This window comes from Centruroides sculpturatus, unplaced genomic scaffold (assembly GCF_000671375.1).
Source record: "Centruroides sculpturatus isolate CEXI.00-Female unplaced genomic scaffold, Cexi_2.0 scaffold1113, whole genome shotgun sequence".
In the NCBI taxonomy this organism is placed as follows: Eukaryota; Metazoa; Arthropoda; class Arachnida; order Scorpiones; family Buthidae; genus Centruroides; species Centruroides sculpturatus.
Genome location: NW_019385514.1, coordinates 89112 through 111010, shown reverse-complemented (window position 1 = coordinate 111010; position 21899 = coordinate 89112). Strand labels below are relative to the sequence as shown.

General features: G+C 31.9%; 1 protein-coding gene across 7 annotated transcripts in view; it reads right to left on the bottom strand.

Moving 5' to 3' along the window:
* Positions 1-21899, bottom strand: part of LOC111639700 (exostosin-3-like) — a 43203-nt gene that overhangs the window by 18914 nt on the left and 2390 nt on the right. For 4 of the 7 annotated variants that reach the window (XR_002759119.1, XM_023385622.1, XM_023385621.1 and 1 more), the window contains 4 exons: positions 9699-10037; positions 9459-9629; positions 2848-4474; positions 1213-1314 (listed from right to left, as the gene is read on the bottom strand). Coding sequence is in view for 6 of the 7 variants with exons in the window: in XM_023385622.1 (XP_023241390.1) it covers positions 1213-1314; positions 2848-4474; positions 9459-9629; positions 9699-9836 (2038 nt within the window). In the remaining variant the exon portion in view is untranslated. Of the gene's footprint in view, positions 1-1212; positions 1315-2847; positions 4475-9458; positions 9630-9698; positions 10038-11587; positions 11609-11881; positions 12458-15790; positions 15887-21899 lie in introns of those variants that run through there. The other 3 variants (XM_023385625.1, XM_023385624.1, XM_023385626.1) reach the window with 3 other exon arrangements.

Here is a 21899-nt window from a genome sequence, read left to right as displayed (position 1 = left end):
TGTGTCGTGCTGAATCGAACGTTTTTGATACTAGATCATCTTCTAAAGTATATATTTTTTGGTTTTTATATTTTTCAATATATTTATTTTGTTTGTAAGAAATAAAGAAATAATTTTTAATGATACAATAGCCACGATTATTATTTTAAAAAGTATACGTTAGGCTTAACATCGACAAAAATTCAACGCGAAGCAACACGCAATGGAGAAAAATTTCAACAGGGGATAGGTTAATATATTTTTTCGTACATAATCGGTTATCCGAACAACCTCAGTCCCCAATTGATTTGGATAAACGATGCTCTACTGTATACTGTTCAATTCTTGCTGAAACCATCTTTCATTTACTAGATTTATAAATTTAGGGTATTTGGGAGATAGCAGCCAGAAATATGCTGGAAGACTTTCTTCCCCACCTCTGCCTTTGTTTATGGTATTGTACTGTACATTAGAAGAGTAAAGATGACTAGCAACTTAAGTCACTTTTGTTAGTCATTGTGTTCCATTTTTTCTTGTCAAAATTTCTATTATGTATTACAGCAGAACTATAGAGAATAATTAAGGGGCTAGAACTAATGCCTCCAGGCCTATGTATTCCTTCTAATATAATGCTTTAAGTTTATTTACACTTATTTTTCTTCCATCTATGCATTTGAAATTACATAAATTGATTTTTAGACTTTATAATTGAAATTTTATTATACATATTATGGTACAGTGTGCTAGTAAATACACAGATTCTATCTGGGCCTTTCTATGTATCAAAACCCTAAATTGCATTCCCACCTGTAGGTTCTCATTAGTACTACTCTTCCAACATAATTTTTTTTATTATGGAAAAAAAAGTCAGTTCTTTTAATATTAATTTACATTATATTATTCTATAAACTTTTCCATTTTTTCTTATCTCTGTATAGAGTTTATTGAGACTTTTATGAAGATCTCAGCAATGTTACATTGTTCCACAAATTAAGTATCTTTCCACAAAGTGCTTCATAAAAACCATTATTAACAACAGTTCTTTACTTTGAATTTTTGCAACTAGATTTTATATTGTAAACACATTCTATTAATTTATCAATCATTTAATTCTTTTTAAATCATCTATATGTATTCTGTAGCTGTATAACACATAATATATCTCTCAAGTTATTAATAATAAACAATAATATCATTTGTCTGTAAATTAATAATCTCTCAAGATTGCAATACCTGTAAATTGTTCTCGTGGTATGTTTCCTCCGAGTGCCTCGCTAAATTCCTTTCCCGATCCTCCTGCACCCTGACCGATCGGACGAAATCCAAACCCGGATCCTGTAAATATTTAGTGAAATGTATAGAAATTAGTCATCTAATAAAAGCTCTGAAAGTTTACAAATTTAATTCTATCAAAGAAAACAAAAACAATGATAAAAGTTATTTTACATATGTTACTTATTTTAAGATATTTGAATGAATGTAGTTATTCATATTAGCTAGACGACGTAATGGCACCACATTTCAAAAATATAGAAGAATTATAAACAACAGATTTATTATAGCAGAATTTCATTCTTATGCCAAGCTGATGAGAATTTAATAGATCAAAACTGAGAAGAGTAGAAGAGTAAAAAAGAAATGTAAGAATACAGAATGAATAAATTGATATAAGTAAACTTTTCACTTGATTATTCTAAGAAGTAGACTTGATGATGTTTGACAGACTTATTACTTGCCATTAATTTACTTACTTAAGGTTTCAAATGTTATTCCTCACTTGTTATTTTATGATGCTTAGCAGGGTTACAACAATCACGACTGAGTCATGGAGTCATCAAGTCTACTGCTTATGGTCAAAAGAAAACTTTGCTTGAGTATCTTGGTATATTTTGTATTGATAAATTGTCAAATTTTTCAACAAAATAAATTTAAAAATAAAATGAAATAGTTTTAATAGTTCTGTGCAATAGTCATGAGCTAAACCTTCTAATATTCTGAAATTTTGGAGTAGAAATTGTCTTGTATGACAATGTATCTGAACCAAATTCATTCTGCAAATTGTAAATAAATGGAGAAAAATAATTCAGAATGATTTTGCTATAAAATTTTACAGTATAATGCATAGAAAATGATACTATTCTATAAAATTTGCTTTGACATCTTTTAGCTGTAATTTAATGTGATTAATTATCAGATCTAGTGCCTTTTTAAAATTAAAAGTAATTAGTGTGAAACTGTCTACAGTAAAATGCTTTTTCTATATTTAGATAAATATTATTACAGTAAAACCTCATTAAATCAATTTCTAAGAAATAAAATAGCCCTACTTCAAGTTAAGGAATTTAATACCTAATTTTCTCAAACTTTTGTGTGATTGTAAATTTCCTGCTATCAAACAATGCAGAATTGTATACAGTTTATGGCACTTTTGAGTTTTTTATCAAGGTGTCCCAATACTCTATCAGTAGAAGGCTGCCAGCACAAGATTGTAATGGCATGGTGTTGTGTTTGGCACAGAGCCATAGTATTTATCTTGTCTGAATACAAATTCACATGGAATATGAGTGAAAATGAAGATCACAGATCTATCAAAGGACAGAGTATATATGGAAAATAGGTTTAAGTTCAAGTACTAACAATTCTGACTTAATGAGACTGTATTGGTATTATACGAAGAACCCCATACCCCATATACTGTGCTTCAGACTTGTACACAGTTTCAGGTTAATACAGTTTAACTTTTATTGTATTATTCTTATTTGTTGTTGTAATTGATAATATCCTAATTTTGAAACTTATAAATTTATATTTATATACAAAATCTATAAATTTTGGTTTAAAAACATGAACAAAAATTGATTAACATACCTAAGAATTTAGCTTCTGAAGAGAGTATTGGATCAAAAGGAGTGTAAGGATAAAGGGTGAATGGATCAATTAAATCATTCCATATTTCGTATTGCTGAGTTGTTGTGAATGTTATATTTCTATAAAATTTTGGGGTGGGTAGAGGTGGTTCTAATGGGCCGAGATTTTCTTCTGGTTCAGAGTCCTGTACGGCTGCCACATCTAATTTCAGTGGCTGGAATGTTGCATTAAAAACACTCGGTGAAGGCTCCTCCTGTGCTGCACTTGGAGGTATTTGTATTCTTTGGCGAGCTATGGCTAAAACTGTATTTATTATCTGTTGTGTTGTAGACATGTAACGTTCCCAGAGGAGCCTTCCCTGTCTTCTCATGGCCAGTATGTCAGAGTCTGAAATAGTGCGTAAAATATAATGAAGTTCTGTTACTCTAGCCTTTGGTAAGATCATGGCACACTTGTTCCAATCTACAACCTCATGGAATGGGAGATGAACGTGATTACCCAATATAACTGGGATGGCACCAGATTTGAGAGACTCAAACAACCTCCACTGCAAATCAATAGTGCTTATTAACTGATAATCTGTAGATGCAACAATAAGGACAAATGTTGACTGTGACAGCAGTGATGCTCTAGAGTCAGAATTATCACAGAGAGACCATTCTGTATTGAAAACACTCTGATCAACACAGGAAAACTGAAAATTAAATTTATCATCAGTTGATCCAGACTGCATACTTTTCAATGATTCAATAATAAAATCATCCCCGGAGTCAATATCATCATCGTCATCATCCTGAAAAAGCTTCCTAGCCGGTAATGTTTGATTGACATGACTATGTAACAACTTTCTACTTTGGGTGATGCTATTGTGCTGTCTAGTCCTATATAATCCTTGATACGATAAAAGGTAAGTTCTTCTAATTGGACAATGAGGCAGTAGTTTTTCCCAGACTTCTCCTTTCACTGGTCCAATCAAAGGAGGGGAAATAATGTCAAACCCGTCTCGGAACTGAGTGGCAGAAAAGTGTGACTGTACAAGTATGGCACGGCCAGTGTTGACTCCGGAAAACACATCTGTTACATTCGTGTTCCTAGCTAAATTCAGTAAAATGTGATTTCTACCATCACCATTCCAATGTGCAAGATTTTTGAGGTAGTTCTCTAATGCAGACTTAGACTGGTCCCCGCGTTGCACTTCGCCCACTAATACAACATACACACAGGCTATGGTAGGATCAAATGTTATGTGCACATTCATATTTAAAGCTTCTGTCACAGAAATTTTAACAAAACGATCCAACTGGTTCCAAGAAAGTCTGTAATCATCTGGATGGTAAAAGTACACAGGAAATTCTGACAGAACAGAACACCTAGAAAAATCGAAGCATAGATGCATTCTACAATTTTTAACAAGTGAAGTAGACGGGAGAGGGATGAACTTCACATCAGCAGCAGACGGAAGTATTCTCCTGGGTGCAGATATTTGGGGAGTGTTTTTCTCAAGCATCTCCTTTTGTGCATACTGTGCTTGTTCTACAGAGAGTCTTAACCTTTCCAATTCTATTTGCTGGTGACTGTATTCTGCCTTTAAATCTTCAACACGTTGGCTCAACACTGCAATTTCTGTCTGTGAAAAAAATATATTAAAAACTGTTTAACAATTGGATTTTGAGAAAAATAATTATATTAAAAACACTATAAATAATAAAAAAAATGACTTTTTATATACAAATAAGATGCGATATTATCATATACTAAAATATATGAACTCACAACACATCTAAACTTTCACAATGTAACAGCAAGTACATTGGTCATACCGTAAATCATAAGGAACAATTTTTTATAAATCACAATCTATTAATTATGAAACACTAAAGAAATTGTCATAATCTATAGGCTATAGATAGCACCACGAGTGAGTCATAACATCATTAGCTTCCATCATTTGACCACAGATAGCTGATACAAAATGGCTGCAACTGATGTTTCATTTCACCAAGTCGCTGTGATTGAACTTATAGTTAAAGAGGGAATCCATTGCATAAATTCACCAGAACCTTCGGCATGCATATGGAGATATGTGTATGGGTGCCAGCAGTGTTAGAAGATGAGTAAAACATTTTAAAGATGGAAATCCAGGCATCAAACATCAGTTTTGTAGCAGCCATCTGCAGAGTTCCATGAGCTTCATTTTCTGATATGCAGATGAAATGATTCTGGTGGAATTTCTTGAGCCTGGACAAACCATTAATGCTGATTAGTATTTCATGACATTTCATAAGCTCTGTTGTGCATTGCATGATAAATGTCCTGCAGCAAGACAATGAGAGGCCACACACTTCTCCTTACACCATGGAGGAAACTTGGTAAATGGAATGAGAAGTTCCTCTGTATCCTCCCTACAGTTCTAAATTAGCACCCTCCAATTATCATCTTTTCAATGTTGTTAGGGAAAACATGCAAGATCCACACTATGAAATGATGGAGAACATCAAGAAAGCAGTGTGTCAGTGTTTTTTGTAGTGATGGAACAAGGTTCTATCATAAGGAAATTTTCAAGCCCCCACAACAGTGAGAAAAATGTATCCAAAAAATCGAGACTATGTGTAAAAATAAAAAAAAGTTTAAAAAATGCCATGATGTATTTGTTTTTCCAAAAATAAATTAATCTAATTTAAAAAAAATAGTTGCTTATGACTTTCAGTATGATCCTCACATGTTACATTATTCTTTGTTTACTTGTTTGTATGTGACAACTCAGGCTATCTGTTGAGGTGTTGTCTCCCAGAAGGACTTTCTATGGAAAACTGGCCCCTATTTAAGTATTAAATGTGAAGAAAACCTGGAAAACTTGATTTGGCTAGCCTGTCGGCAAGGTGTAAACCCACAGTCAACTATTAGTGTTGGCCATTGATGGATGAAGTCAGACATTATTCTTTGCTCACTGTATATTGTATTTGAATCCTACTTCAGAGGTAAAGTGTTTGTTAATGTAAAAAGATGTTTCACAACATACTGCAATGTCTACATGTCAATGACAAGAGCACTTAAAATTATACAGTTGCATAAAGCTTTTATATTGGAATGTTTCAAAAGATATGTTTTATCTGTAATTATTTATTTATAATAAACATAATTTTTATATGTTAGTCATCACAAACATCTTGAAGTGTCTGTAGTATTCCAACAAAGACAGACATCTGTGTGCAACTTCTGCAGTGATGCCAGACAGACATTTGCTCATACATATCCAATCAACCACTTTTACATAAACAGGTAACTGCAAGGTTTGTATTCTTGATTTCCAACTATCCCTTGCAATGGCAGATGGGACTTGTTCAAGCAGTGCAGGATATACATGGACTGGTGCTGACATAGGAATATGAAGAGACGGATAAAAGTTTAAGATTACTTTCTTTTGACATTAATAACGTTTTCATGAGCAAAGCACAAAAATAAATGCAAAATATCTCTCAAGCACTTTTGACATGTATAGAATGTCTTCTTCAGGCAAAATGAAAACAAAGTTTAGAACATTGATACTCCAACGTTCTTTTGCATTTAGGAGCACAAAGAAATATCTCCTTGCAGTATAAAATAAATTATTTTGTCATGTCAAAACTTTATTAACACTGAAAGACAGTGATCTTAAACTTTTATATGATAAAAATCTGGCATGACAAAATAATAATTTCTTTCATACTTCAGGAAAGAGAGGGAGTCAACCAATTCTGCCAACACCCCTGTAAATTTCCTAACCTTCCTACTAGCACCTCTCCCCTGCTGATCTCTTGTGTATTAACAAAATATAATTAATATGCATGGCATTTTTCTCCACTAAATTCTGTTTCACACAGCTTCTCTCAATTCCATCATTTCCATGTCAGTATGCTTTATTGTGATATCCAGCCAGCACACTCTTAGTCTTCCACTTCTTCAGCCACTTACTGTATTCAACATGATATTCTTTCCCAGAGAGATTCTCATAAAGTTTTAATAAAGAAAAATAGCCTTTGCTGAACTATATGGCTTTTTCAGGAGATTCTTGACTTGGTTGAAGGGTCTAACACATCATTATTCCTAAGTGAAAGTCCTATGATTCTTCTCAGCATGGTGTCAAAGAAAGCAATAGCATATCATATGTATACTGGCCAAATGGCTCTAACCCAGGGAAAGATCTGGCAACCTACCCAGTATTCTGCAAAATTATTACATAGATCAACAAGTTGAAAATGTCTCGGTTAATACAGTGTGATTATAAAGTCGCAATCCATTTTTGTGAAAATGGTAGGAAAACCATTTCTTTGCTAGTTGTGTAAAGCATGTTGACCCAAGGAAACAGAACTGCTGTGGCTTGTGCTTGTTTGAATGGATTAATGTACACAGACATAACATCAAATCTGCTTGTTCCCTAGCCTCCAAGACACATTGCTTGATGGGTGGCATAGTCCTCTTTCTCCTCCTCCAGCTTATGTAACACCTGAACATGCTATCCATGTTTTACAAGTTTGTAATGAAGGATCTCCCACACTGTCAGTTATGGCACAGTGAATACCTGGCTTAGTCTTCTGGTTGATGATGTAGACTTTGTTATTGCAGTTTCTACACACTGAATCATTTCATCTGGTATGGTGGGTCTCCTAGAACATGTACTGTACATCATGTACATTACCCATTCATCCAAATTTAGTAACCAACAATCTGATATTGGCCCTGGTAAGAGTAGACTTCACCCAGAAATTCAGAAAATCTATCTGTACTTCATGTATGTTAATCCATTAAAACAAGTAAAAACAATAGTGATTCTCTCTTCTTGGATCATCATGTTTTACATGACCTGCTTACAAATGATTTTGTTTCTTACCAATTTTCCAATTACTGATTGAGACTTTATCATCACCTATATATATATATATATAAATGAATATCTGTACATTAAGATTAAATGGTTAACCACAATACACAATATCACTTGTCATTACAAGGGATATTATGATAGAATAGAAGAATAGAGTAAGTTAACAGTCTTTACATTTATAGTTGATGAACTGTGTTTCAGCTTATCTATCACTATTACCAACTACTAATACTTGATTTTTTTAAATTAAAAAAATTTAATACAAGTACATGAATGGCATATATTCACATTTAAATAATTCACAAATTATTTAAGGACTGTTGATGGTGTGAAGGGCGAAAAGGAAGGACAAAATGCAAAGTTTTAACTTTGTAAAGTCAAATTCATATTTTTTATATTTATTAAATACTAATACTTGTAAAAATTAAAAAATTTGAAGAAACTAAGTTGACTTCCCATATTTTTTGTGTCCCATCAAATATGGAAGACCAAAAGCAGCATTTTCAGCATATTTTGCTCTTTTATTACCGAAAAGGTAAGAATGCTGTTTGAGTGAGAAAAAATTTGTGTGACGTGTATGGAGAAGATGTATTGACAGAACGACAGTGTCAAAACTGGTTTACAAAATTTTGTTCTGGCAATTTCATTATTGAAGATGCACCACATTCTGGATGGCCAGTTGAAGCCAACGAAAACAAAATAAAGATACTGATTGAAGCAAACTGCCAAATAACAACACGTGAAATCACTAAGAGATTAAATTTGTGAAATTGAACTGTTTATGATTACTTGAAACAAATTAGTTTCGTTTCAAAGCTCGATATATGGGTTCCACATGTTCTTGAAGAGAGTTGCTCTCTTTGGTGGGATTTAAAGGAAAATTTTTTTGGAGCTTTTACCAGACAATTTAACAATTAATTTGAAAGTGTACTGACATCGAGTAAACAAATCGAGTAATATCATCAACCAGAAAAGGTGGCCAGAAGTGATCGACAAAACAGGTTTAGTGTTTTACCACGATAATGTCAAATTTCACACAAGTTTGGTAACTCATCAGAAACTGTTATAACTTAGATGGGACGCTCTATCACACCAACCATATTTACCAGATCGAGCACACTCGGATTATTACTTGTTCCGGTCTATACAAATTTTTTTTTAACTGTAAGACATTTACTTGAAATGACAATGTCAAAAATAACTTGAATCAGTTTTTTGTAAGCAACGATCAAAACTTTTATGAATGTGAAATCATGCTACTACCAGAAACGATGACAACAGGTATTTGACCAAAATGGTTGATATATAATTCAATAAAATATTTATTTATTATAAAAATATTGTGGTTTTTTCCCACGAAAAAAAACGAACTTACTTTCCGAACAACCCAATAGTTACATTAATGATATCCTGATCATACATGTAATGTAGTCCATCTTAATCCATTCACAATATCTAAATAATGTATTACAGAAGAATGTCAACTCCCAGTGAAGCTTTGTATGTGTGTAAACTTATATATCATCTTAAATCATGAATTTCTTGTACTTCTGTTGTTTAATTTTGTAAACTGTGAACAAACAATTGCCAAGTCTTGACCAATTCTCATTAAAATCATTTTATTTGGAAAATAATACATATATGAATGCATTTTGTATATGTGTGATAAATTATTATTGTATAGTGATTTTTTCCCCAAAACTGAAGTATGTCAATATAATTTTTATGATAAAAATATTGGAAAACTCACTTGTAACTTTTGTCTTCGACTCTCCAGATCTCTCAGCTCATTACTGACAGAGGTTTTAATCCTTAACATCTCTTCAATTCTGACTTTTAAATCAGTCGACTTGACAGATATCAGACTATCCAATTGTATACCTTTGTGATGAATTTCTGAAGTGGAGTTATCTCCCACAAACTACAGAAAAACTTACCATTAAAATTAACACACAAATAATAAAACACTTATCTGAAAAAGTTCTCTTACCTTTGAAAGATAGTAATGAGTGAATAAAGGAACCATCACAAGAACTAACAATAGCAAAGCTATCAGTCTAGAAAGCCTAATAGCAGCAATCCAGTGACATAGAGAATGTTTAAAAGTGGGTTGTTCGTGAACTACCATCCTTGTTTCACGCCGACAAACAATTTTTACCTAAGTTTATATGCCGCTGTGTGGAGAAAGATTTGCTGAGACATTCTTTGTTAACAAGCATCTCCACTGTAACTTGGAGAATGATGGAGATTTTGGAAAATGCAGATTTGTTGTCATTGTTGATTAGATCATTTTGCCTTTGTAAAACTCAAGTTCTGCATTCCATTTCACCTATAAGAAACAGATTTTTGATGAAGTAAAACCATAAAATTTAATCTACACTCAAGAACCTTTATAACACAGTAACAGCCAAGAACCTTTTAATAGCAAAATTTTAATGAACACTAACATTTTTTATCATAACCTCATCTTCATCAGGTTTATAATTATTTAGCAGCCTCTTTATATGTCATTAATTATATCTTATTAATTATTGTCTATAGTGTGGAGATATTTTTATCGCTATGATAACATATACAGTTAAATGTTGTCTATGCACGTGTTCCATGTTCGAATCTCTTTGGTTATAAACCTGATGAAGACCAAGGTTATGATTGAAAACAGTATTCATTAAAAGTTTGCTATTACTGTGCTATAAAAGTTCTCAGTATAGATTGTCATTTCCAGTAACTCAGTAAGAAGTTGTTTAATCCATAAAATTTATATTTAAAAGAAAATATTCTTTCTGACTTCAGAAAAGAATATTTTAGCTACTTAAAAATGTTAATGTTAGACTTTTCAAAAATATAATTAATCCTTTAGCATTCACAGAAATATCATTATATTGACTTTACCAATGAGTGTATATAAAACTAACAGTAAACTCAATAATGACTATCAGTAGTCTGAACCATTCAAATAAGCAAACGCGACAGATGTAACACACAAGCGTGACACAACTCGATGCGTTAATTCACTCCGTCGCATTTCTCAAACACGTGCGTAATCCAAGATCACCCGATATGCCAGACTATTAATTAGATTTATATATACATATACGAATATCCCAAAGCTCGATATTTTAGCAACGTGCCAAACAACTGTTAATTCTTCGATAAACTGCTATATAAAAAATTTTGTGACAATTTGATTGTATGAGAAGCAAATACAGTAGAGCGTCGATTTTCCGAATCAATTGGAGACTGGGGTTGTCCGGATAACTGATATTTCGGATAACTGATTTACGTACAAAAAAATGTTTAACATATCCGATGTTGAAATTTTTCTCCGTTGCGTGTCACTTCGCGTTGAATTTTCGTCGATGTTAAGCCTAACAAAGACTATTGTATCGTTAAAAATTCTTTTTTTATTTTGTACAAACAAAATAAATATATTGAAATATATAAAAATAATAAAAAATTATACTTCAGATGTTAATTTAGTATCAAAAACGTAAAATATTTGAGTAGCCCAAGACACAGCCAAAGATTGAAGTGACACGCAACGGAGAAAAATTTAAATTTGCTGACTGGAATTCTTTTGGATGATTGACTTTCGGAAAATCGACGCTCTACTGTACTCCACTAACTGCCAGAAGAGAAGGAATTTCCCTTCTAATTCTATCATGTGTAAGAAAATTTCTTTTCTAACTTTGCTATGGGTGACAATTTCTCCACTAACTCTACTACAAAAGAGAGAATTTCATCATCTCTGTTACAAGGATGAAATTTCTCCACTTGCTCTGCTAAAAGAATGAGAATTTCTTGATGAACTCTGCCATCAGAACAATAGCATTTATTTAAAATTCCATATTTCTAAATCACAGTAATATAAATTCTTACCTCAACTTTATTTTATTTTTAAAAGAAAAAAAAAAGCATTTTAAAGTAAAAAATCTTTGTAAATAAAAATTTCCACTGAATAAAAAAACTGTTCGAAAGTTCATATTCTGAAAAATAAAAGTTATATTTTAAAGCATCTGCTACAGAAACATATTGAGTTACAGCAAAAGAAGGAAGAGTTAAGGGCCAAAAAGAAAAAAAACAGCATCAATTAACGTTAAAACCCGTGAGAAATACAAGCATGTCTACAAAAATTAATTTTAAATGAGAATAAATTAATTTGAGGCTACTCACGTGCCTAAAATCCAAGGAGGAGGAGAAGTGACGAAAATTGCTACTAATTAAGGCAGCTACATCCATAATTATAACAGCGTGTGTGAATATCAAGGTTGTTGTGGAAACGGGAGTAAGCAGACGACGGACGTGCCGAATCGATAATCTTCTAAGAAATAACCTAAATGCGACCCGCAACCTCCATGTTTCTTCTAAAATCTCGCGATTTCGTCCGCTCTTAATGACAAGAAACGCGACTTATCGCGCCTCTTCCGTTCAAATGCCGGAAGTTTAGCAGTTTCTACGCTTCCTGTAAACTGATAAAGTGTCAAACATCGTTACGATAACGTAACAAAACGTCAAAATTCCTCCTCGACTGCACGAATAAATGAAGTGGCGCTTCTCAACAAAGTGCGACGGATGTTTAGCGTTAAAGATCGCTTACGTCAAGATAAACGAAGAAAAAACAAAAAGAATCGAAATGCTTCCGCTTCTGTCACTTGTGTTAAATTAAATTAGTCGCGCTTAGTTACGAACGTCACAAGAAGTTTCGAAGCGACGCGACGCATGACTTCGATTTCGCGCGCGATTATTTGAATTATTTGAAAAATTTAATACTCGATAAATGCCAAACAATAAAATTGACAAATACAGAATTACATAACTGTTCTGTTTCCGATTTTTATTAAATTATTTACTTATGTACAGTACGCTACGCGACAGATATAACACACAAGCGTGGCGCAACTAGACGCGTTAATTCACTTTCGTCGCATTTGTCGAACATGTGCGTAATCTGAGATCCCATTTAGTTAGTTAATAAATATTAACATCGAGTTTCGTAAATACTACTAGAAATTTACTTATCGGCACGCAACGTGGCAAGCTAAAAGTTACGAGTGGCGCGTCGCTACGCATGGCGACGCTCCAAGCACATTAACAAGCACTTTTAAACAATAATGAAATCGTTAAAGGGCGTTTCTGCATAGAAAAACAAACATTAACGGTTACTACTTCATTTAATGATAATTATCTTCCTATATACCTTATATAATTACGCGTAGGATGACAATTTCCTTGTCGTTAGTCATCAGAATTGCTGTTAAGCGCCTACGTACGGGAGCATTAATGGCTCTACTCAAGAATAAAATAGGTTCAAAAACGCTTCATTATCAATCAAAGAATTATCGATAGGTCAATCCTACCGATAATTCTTTGATTACATATAAACTTTAACAGTTCCTATTAATATTTTATACAAATTTCCACTGTAATTTAAGAAAATTTACCTATCTCCATACCTTCCTTCTGGCAAGATAAGACATTTTACTGTTTGATATCACTGAAAACTGTTAAGAAAAACCTGTTTTCAAGTTGTATAATTAATCACAAACTTAGAAGAAATAATAATGATTCAATAGAAACATCATATATTAATTTTAATTCTGGAAAACAAAAATGTTAAGTGCTGCCCAGTAGTATTAAATTATGGAAAAACTGATTATTTCTGACCAATACAGATATATGAATAAAATTTTATGATGCCTGTAGTTTATAAATAAAGATTTGTCATTAAGTAAACCACTTGATGCTCCTTTCTGGTCAAATTTATCTTTAAAAGTAAATGAGCATTTTTTTATACTATACCGTTCACTTGTAAGCAGATTTCAAGCACTTTTAATGAATAAATTTTCTACTTTTTCTGAAATATTTATGTCAAAAATGCAGAGAATATTCCTAAATATCTGAAATACATTCCATGGAATTAACAATGACATTCTTGCACAGCATGAAAGATTTTATAAAATGTTACACAAAGGAATACAAATCTTAGTTTGTGTGTGGAATGAAAAAATAAGGAATGTTAAAGGTTAAAAGGATGAAGAAGGAATGAATCCTATAAATGATTATGGAGAGAGAGACAGAAAAAAAAGAGAAATAAAAGAAAATAGAATGAGAGAAAGAATCTGAGGAGATGGAGAGGATTGATCAAAAAAGTGAGAAAGCAAGGATTAGATTGGACGACATGGAAGAGGATGAGCAGTGGAATGATCAAACAAAATAGGAAAGTTGAACGAGCAACAGAATGGTGAAAATAATGGGATGATAAATTATAATAATGTAGACCATCTGTAACGAAAGTTTATCAAAATTCCACTGTGATGCATTAAACCAGGCACTGACAATCTATGGCTCCTAGGCTGCACATTTTTTCTATAATCTGTAAGATCCTTAAACATATTTACAACATAAGTATTACTATAAATTATAATAACTTAGTTTCATGCAGTCAGAGAAAAGTCATAAGGATAAATTGGATTGGTAGAACAAGACAATGAAACACTGGGTGATCTACCAAAGGAGATGACTGTTGAGAGAATTTTTAATGGAAAAATGAACCCCTATTTAGTTATTAGACAGCTGAATAAAATCCGGAAAACTCCACATTGCTAGCCTGTTTATCAAGCTTAAACCTGCAACCAACTATCAATGTATAGTTAATTGAAAATTTATGTTTCAACCAACTACCCAATACAAAATATAGTATAAATATATTTCCCAATATATTAAGTTTCAATTAGAACTATTATAGCTAATCATTAGTTTTTAAATCTTTACTAACCAATGTCATTAAAATCTGAATGTGTAATGAATGTGAAAGGAATAAAAAACTATATTACACTCACTCAGCACTTGCTTGTAAACTCAAAAAAACACAACACCTTAATTTGCTGAGAAAACTTTTAATGAAAAGCTAACGTTTTCAGCCAACTCTATTGGCCATCATCAGGCTAAGCTTTTTCGAATACAAAGAAAATAGAACAAAATTTTTAAATACAAAAAAACAAAATAACGAACGAAATATATATATATATATAAATGTATAAATAAAAATAAAATAAAATAAAAACTCTTATTATAAAATATGTATATGAAAAAAAGCATAGGATAATTAAACTAAAAACGTAACACAATAATACATTATGCTAAATTCTATAAACCGCAAGATATGCAAAAAAACACTAAAAACAAGGCATTANCACAAGTACAATATCAGTAAGGGATCTAACGCCACAATACTATCGCAAATGGCGCAAGTTGAGGGCTCAATCGTCAAATGGGACGAAGCAAGTATTATTAAACCAGTACATTCACCAACTTTGGCGATTTGCGCAGAAAAGATTGAAATATACAGAAGCAGATTACATGATACATGCATTAATTCTAGGGATGCTGAAGGGTTGCCTTCCGCCTGGAAGTACTTAATCAAGCGAATGGACAGATCTTAATGCCTTGTTTTTAGTGTTTTTTTGCATATCTTGCGGTTTATAGAATTTAGCATAATGTATTATTGTGTTACGTTTTTAATGATTAATTATCCTATGTTTTTTTTCACATACATATTTTATAATAAGAGTTTTTATTTTATTTTATTGTTATTTATACATTTATATATATATATATTTCGTTCGTTATTTTGTTTTTTGTATTTAAAAATTTTTTGTTCTATTTTCTTCGTATTCGAAAAAGCTTAGCCTGATGATGGCCAATAGAGTTGGCTGAAAACGTTAGCTTTTCATTAAAAGTTTTCTCAGCAAATTAAGGTGTTGTGTTTTTTTGAGGAATAAAAAATTCAGTGCAACATTAATTTTTTCATTGTTTAAAATAGTGAAGCACAGTCAACCCCCTATAATGCGGTAAATACGTTCCACTTTATAAGAATTTTGCATTGTAGGAATCCTTAAATACATGAGCCAATCACAGCCTGGCACGTGTGCAGTTTATGGACTACGACTGTTTGAAAGGTTTTCTTCTATAAAATTAATCAATTCTAGACTAATTTGACTCAACATTTCCAAAACACGTATAATTTTTTGGGAATAATCCGTATAAACTATGCTATAAACAAAAAATTGTAGGATTACTTACTGAGTGTGCTCCGTTCGACAATGCCACTGCTCAAACTTGTTTTTGTCGTGGAGTGGCGCACCAAATGGTGGGTGCGTTTTCTGATAAGTTATTTTTCTGCGAAAAATTTGTTGAACTTTGGAGACATCATTGATAGAAATAATTTTTATGGCTGTTGAATAAGAAATGTTTTTTTCACAAGAAATGTATAAAATTACAGTACTGTATTAGACTTACAGTACCTAATTTATATACCGTACAGACAATAGTAATTGTCTGTAGTAATAATAGTAATAATAAACTTAATTTACCCGCCTAAATTCTCCGTAGCACGTAAGTAGTTCGGCTGCTCGCCCACTCTTGGTTCAGATTCGACCAATCCTGTCGCGACACGAATCGGCGATGACGTTTTACCACATTTTACGAGTCTCTTTTAATGTCTTTATATGAATACTGTAGCAATTTTTTTGCCACAATATACGAATCCGCATTATATGAACCCGCATTATAGGGGGGTCGACTGTATATTTTAAGAGTTTACTTTTTCCTTCTGTAAACAAATTCCGTAACTACACTCAATTTAACTCCCTTCTACTGTACATATAAAAATCATTGATTTAAACGATATAATTATTTATTATATTAATCATAACCTATATATGTTGTCTGTAAAATGTTTTGATACAATAGTAAGAGATGTAGCAAAAAACTGTTGACAACATATTAAACATTTAAATTCATTTGAAGAAACAGAAGTAAAATGTATTAACATTTAGCCTGTACACAGGAGATACAATGTGTCCAAAAACGTATTATGCAGTGAGAGATTTGTAATGACATTAAAGTTATACCTATAGTATTGCATATGAGATATGTAAGTTGTCCATTTGATACCAGTCGATCAGATATATGTATTGTATTGCATAAAATTACATGTCTCATATGCAATATTGTATGTATGACTTCAATGCCATTACAATAGTCTCACTGCATAGTAATTATTCAAGCATTGAGTATATGAGTGACATGCTTAGAAGGATAAGCTTTACTTCCACTCACATTTATGCAAAGATCTTAACTGTATATATTTTATCAAATTCACATGATAGATAAATGCATTGCTACATCAAATTCAAGAAAATATATATCTGAAAATCAATATTTAAAATTTTTCTTTAACTGATAATTGTCATTGTACTTTAAACTTAACTTTATCTCATAACTGAATCATGCTTCATATACTATATGATTGTAATCCAGTTATCTTCTAAGAAGAAACACTTATAGATACAAATATCTTTTCACAAAAATATTTAAAGAATTATGAAGAAAGTTGCAAATTAAAAAAAATTTGAAGAATCATATATAATTTAATTCTAAATTTAGAAGTTGCAAGAAAGGGTGTCTGGGTCTCTCTCTACCTAACCATTAACAACTTCATCAGACAATAAAATAAAGATAATTTGAATGCAAGGAAACAAATATTTTAGCATGTTAAATCTTTAAAATGCTTTTGCTCTTTCTTTATTTGTAAAATATTAATTAATATAAGATTGTGACCATAGAAACTCAATTAACTGCTTGTTTTGAATGCTTTTTGATACAAATGTAGTCTATTTTTAAATGCCATCATATGGATAAGTACATTAAGTTCTGTATTCATTTTAACAGCCTCAACATCTACAGATGAGCATTTATGATTTTCTGTTATCTACCATATGTAATGATTTAATTGATTATCTGATCAGTAATATCTGTTAGATAAATCAAACAGTCATAATGTACATGATAATTTATTTACAACAATAAATAATTCGATGTTACTATGTTGTAATTAATAATTCAAATTAAGCTAATTAATTACTATATAATTTAGATATATATTAGGAAGAGATCAATATGGAGCATGATTTTAACTCACACCCTTTGTTACATTGATAAGTACATCATTAATTATGCTATTCAGACCTGATCCTGGGTGTCTAATTTTGAATTGTGAAAAGAAGCAATATTAATGTATTAAAAGTGTTGCATGGTATAAACTCATTCAGTGAATGTTCTCATCAAATGAATTCATACTGCGTGACATTTTAAACATATTCACGTTTAAAATGACACACACACATACTCAAGACTAGATACCCTGCTTCTATACTGATCTAGTACAGTTATACCCCGGACTTACGCGATAGTTGGGACCAAGTGATAACCGCGTAAGTCGAATTCGCGTAAGTCGGGGTATAATTTTGCATATAAATACATACAAATTATTTTTAATTGGGACCGGAGACTAAAGAAAACAATAATTTAGAAAAAAATGTTTAATAAAATCTCAGATAATACATACGTATAACAAATTATATTATTATACAATTTTTCACATTAACTTGATTATCACACCANAAATTATTTTTAATTGGGACCGGAGACTAAAGAAAACAATAATTTAGAAAAAAATGTTTAATAAAATCTCAGATAATACATACGTATAACAAATTATATTATTATACAATTTTTCACATTAACTTGATTATCACACCATAATTTTAACATTGTTTCCATCTCAGCGATAATACCGTGACGTTTACGAATGATGCTCGAATTTAAAGATTGAGCATTTTTTACAGCTTCGAGAATTTTTTCTTTATCTTTTATAATTGTTCTGACTGTTGATTCCGGTAGATCAAACTTCTTTGCCAATTCACAAATTTTCATTTTTGTATCGAAGTCTTTAATAATGTGAACTTTACATTCCAAAGATAAAGTTTTTCTTTTCTTCTTTGATGCAGAAGAATCAGTTCTACTTCGTTTGGATGACATAGTAGAGTGTTAAGATTAATCGTATTTGTTATTGTAAACTGCGCTTAAGTTAGGCACCATCTGTTCATTTCTTTTGTATGTCCAACGATCAAAAGACCGCTTGGGATCAAGTCTGTTTATAATTTGAAAGGTAATCTTGTCAGTTGTATATACAAAAGGTAAATTGTTTACAAAATGAGTCTTTGTTTATTATCTGATAAATGTATACTTTTTTCGTCAATTGTTCACGATTGCAGATGCCTTTGTGTGAAATCCAAGTAGGATGTATGTAAGCTAATAAATGTTCTCGTTAATCTTATCTCGCCATTTGGTTCGTTCATGGTTACAAGAAATCATCACATAGAGTCTCTCAAGTCTCCATAGATATAACAAACAAAAATAAATTTCACAAAATAAATTGTAGCTATGCGTCGATTCCATGCGACACGTCCGAACACGTAAGCTGGACAATAGTGTGGGGGGAGTGAATAATCAAGAGTTGCGTGGCGCTCAAACAAAAGATGAATCGACGAGATTTGAAAATCGCGTAACTCCGGGTTTGCGTAAGTCAGGGTATGACTGTACTTCTAAAATCAAATGATCTGACCATTTTTCTCCCAAAAGTGATGATAATTTTTTGTTTGCAACATTGGCTTGTCTAACAGCTGAAAATAGTGGCTGGGCATGCAAAATAACCTTTCATTGTATTTTGTGTCTGAAGATCTATGCTACACACTATGATGATCCAAAATACCTGTTTCAATACTGATATTCTGATATTAAAAACTTTATATGAAAATACCAGTATAGTGAACTCCCGTACAATACACTTCCCTATAATATAAATTTGTATAATGCGATAGAAAAATTGCACCTAGTACTCATACAAAATTCTAATTTTGTTGTCCAGCGGTATACATACATTTTCTTCTTCAACTTCTAGGCTTAGGTTTAAACTTCCATAAAATTTTCTGATAATTCATAACTTAATAATGTCTTCTTCCTAGCGTTGAAGTCCTGCTTCTATGCAGGGTCTGCTTTCTTGCATGCATGTGATTTCCTATAATATGGAGCCTCATGTTATACAGAACTTCACTGTATTGATAAAACCTTTTGATATTACAATCCTTAGTCGTAGAATAGGCATCGACACCCAAAAACTTCAAGCAAATGATCACTTAAAATGGGCATTTTGTTTGGTAAAATGGCTTTAATACAGCTAGATAAGCAAGCCAATAAAATAGATCATTTTATTTGACTATGTCATTGATTTGCTTATCCAGTTAAAATGAAACTATTTAACAAGGCAACATGCCCAAAGTTACAGTTAGTTGTAGGAACAAATATTGAACTACAAGCTATTCACCTATTCAGATGCAGATTTTTTCACTAAATTTAAGTCAAATTTTATATTTTACTCCATAATAAACAATAATACTTAAAACCTCTTGAGTAGAAGGGATTAGGAGAGCCCTTCTGATAAAGGGAGCTGTGGCCGCATTGACATATTGTGAAGGTTGGAATGCTGTGGCAGGGATTATAGAGGAAATGCTGCCAAATTTGTGGAATACGGAGAAAACCAAACTCCCCCAGGACCGGGTGATGTCTACATGTAAAAACGAGATTTTCCCATGATGTCTTTTTAAAAACTGTTTTTAAATTTTGCATTATAAGTTTTGTGTTTCATTTGGTTAATGTCGTTTCGTTTCTGTACTTTAAAATTTGTTCTGAGAAAACATTCGATTTGAGTTATTACCTGAAAATGATGTTTATAGGAATGTTGAAAGTGCTTGCAAAGAATTAAAAGCTCTTTAATGCTGTTTTATGTCAATTTAAAATCTCTTTGTAACTTAAATTATCACATATTTCGCTTTACCAAGCCAATGACATAGCACTATTAAAGACACAAAAGATAATATTTTTAGGGCAACGATATATGTATTTACTTGATCTAGTACACTTTTTAATATTACCTGTTCATAATTCACAGATTTGTTGTTAATTTTAGAAAACTTTTTGGCAAGATGATAATTTAATAGCTCTACTGAGTAACTTTCTGCTTGGTTTTAAATTTTAACCAGTATGCTTTCCTTTAAAAAAATTTCACTAAATCACTGAATTTAAAGATTATTTCTGATTCTCAAACATTTTGTTTTGAATGGCATACTCCCAGACCTGCTGCAATTTTCCTGTAACCTACAAATGAGGAATTTCTCCTGTTCATATTTCTTGGTTCTCTATCTCTTAACCTTCACAAAAAAATCTAGCAACAAATTGCATAACTTTCCCAGTTGTTATGAGTTTTTATTAAAAACAAAACTGTTATATTATTAAGCAAGAAATAAAATTGTGTGTAGTGCCACCTGTGTATCAGATTTTGTTATAAAAAGTTTTGATATTTTTAATTACTATAAAATGGCAAAAAGCATAATTTTGAGGGTAGGGTTTTATGAAAAAGTGTAAATGTTAATAACAAATAAAATCTTTGTTTAGTCCTACCCCTCTGAAGATATATGACCCCCTTCTCTCCCCACCCTCTTGACCTTTTACCACCAAATTTTAATAGCATCAATGTCCCTCACATGCAACCCACCATGCCAAATTTGATTTCTTAAAGCGGCCATACATGATAAGTTAATCCTTTGAGGCTGCCTGACCAGAGGAACTTCAGAATTTCCTATCGCCCACATACGAAGAAGAAAATCTCTCAGCAGAGGCGTAGCTAGGATGGGGCAAGTAGGGCACATGCCCAGGGCACAACTTGCAGAGGGGCGCCAAATGGTCTCCAAGACAAACAAGATTTGTTTCTGGAGGGGAGGGGCGCCAATATAGTGTTGTGCCCCGGGTGCCAGTTATGTTCACTACGCCATTCTCTCTCAGTCAGTCAATCGGCCATGGCATCTGATGACGACATACTGGCTGTTCTCAGATGTTTATTGGCAACAAATTCTATTAAAACTCGTAGGGAAAAAGTATGCATAGAAGTCTATGGTGTAAATAGTAGTGGTTTGGGTAGCACTGATCACAAAATTAATTTTTCAAGAGAAATCTTAGGCTATAGATTCTGTTAAAAAGCATCAATTATCAGCGAAAGATCAATGGGAAGTCGATTTTAATACCAAAAAAATTCATGAATTAAATTTTATAAACAAATATATATTGATAATTCTCAACCACATCAGATATTAGTACAAATTATAAACATTATTATTGCAAATTAATTTTATAATTTAATAATTAAAAACAATTTATTAAACTTTGTCTTATTTTAAGTTGTCATGTTTTAATTTACTTGGATATTAAAACAATAAATTTTTTAAAATGTAAAAGA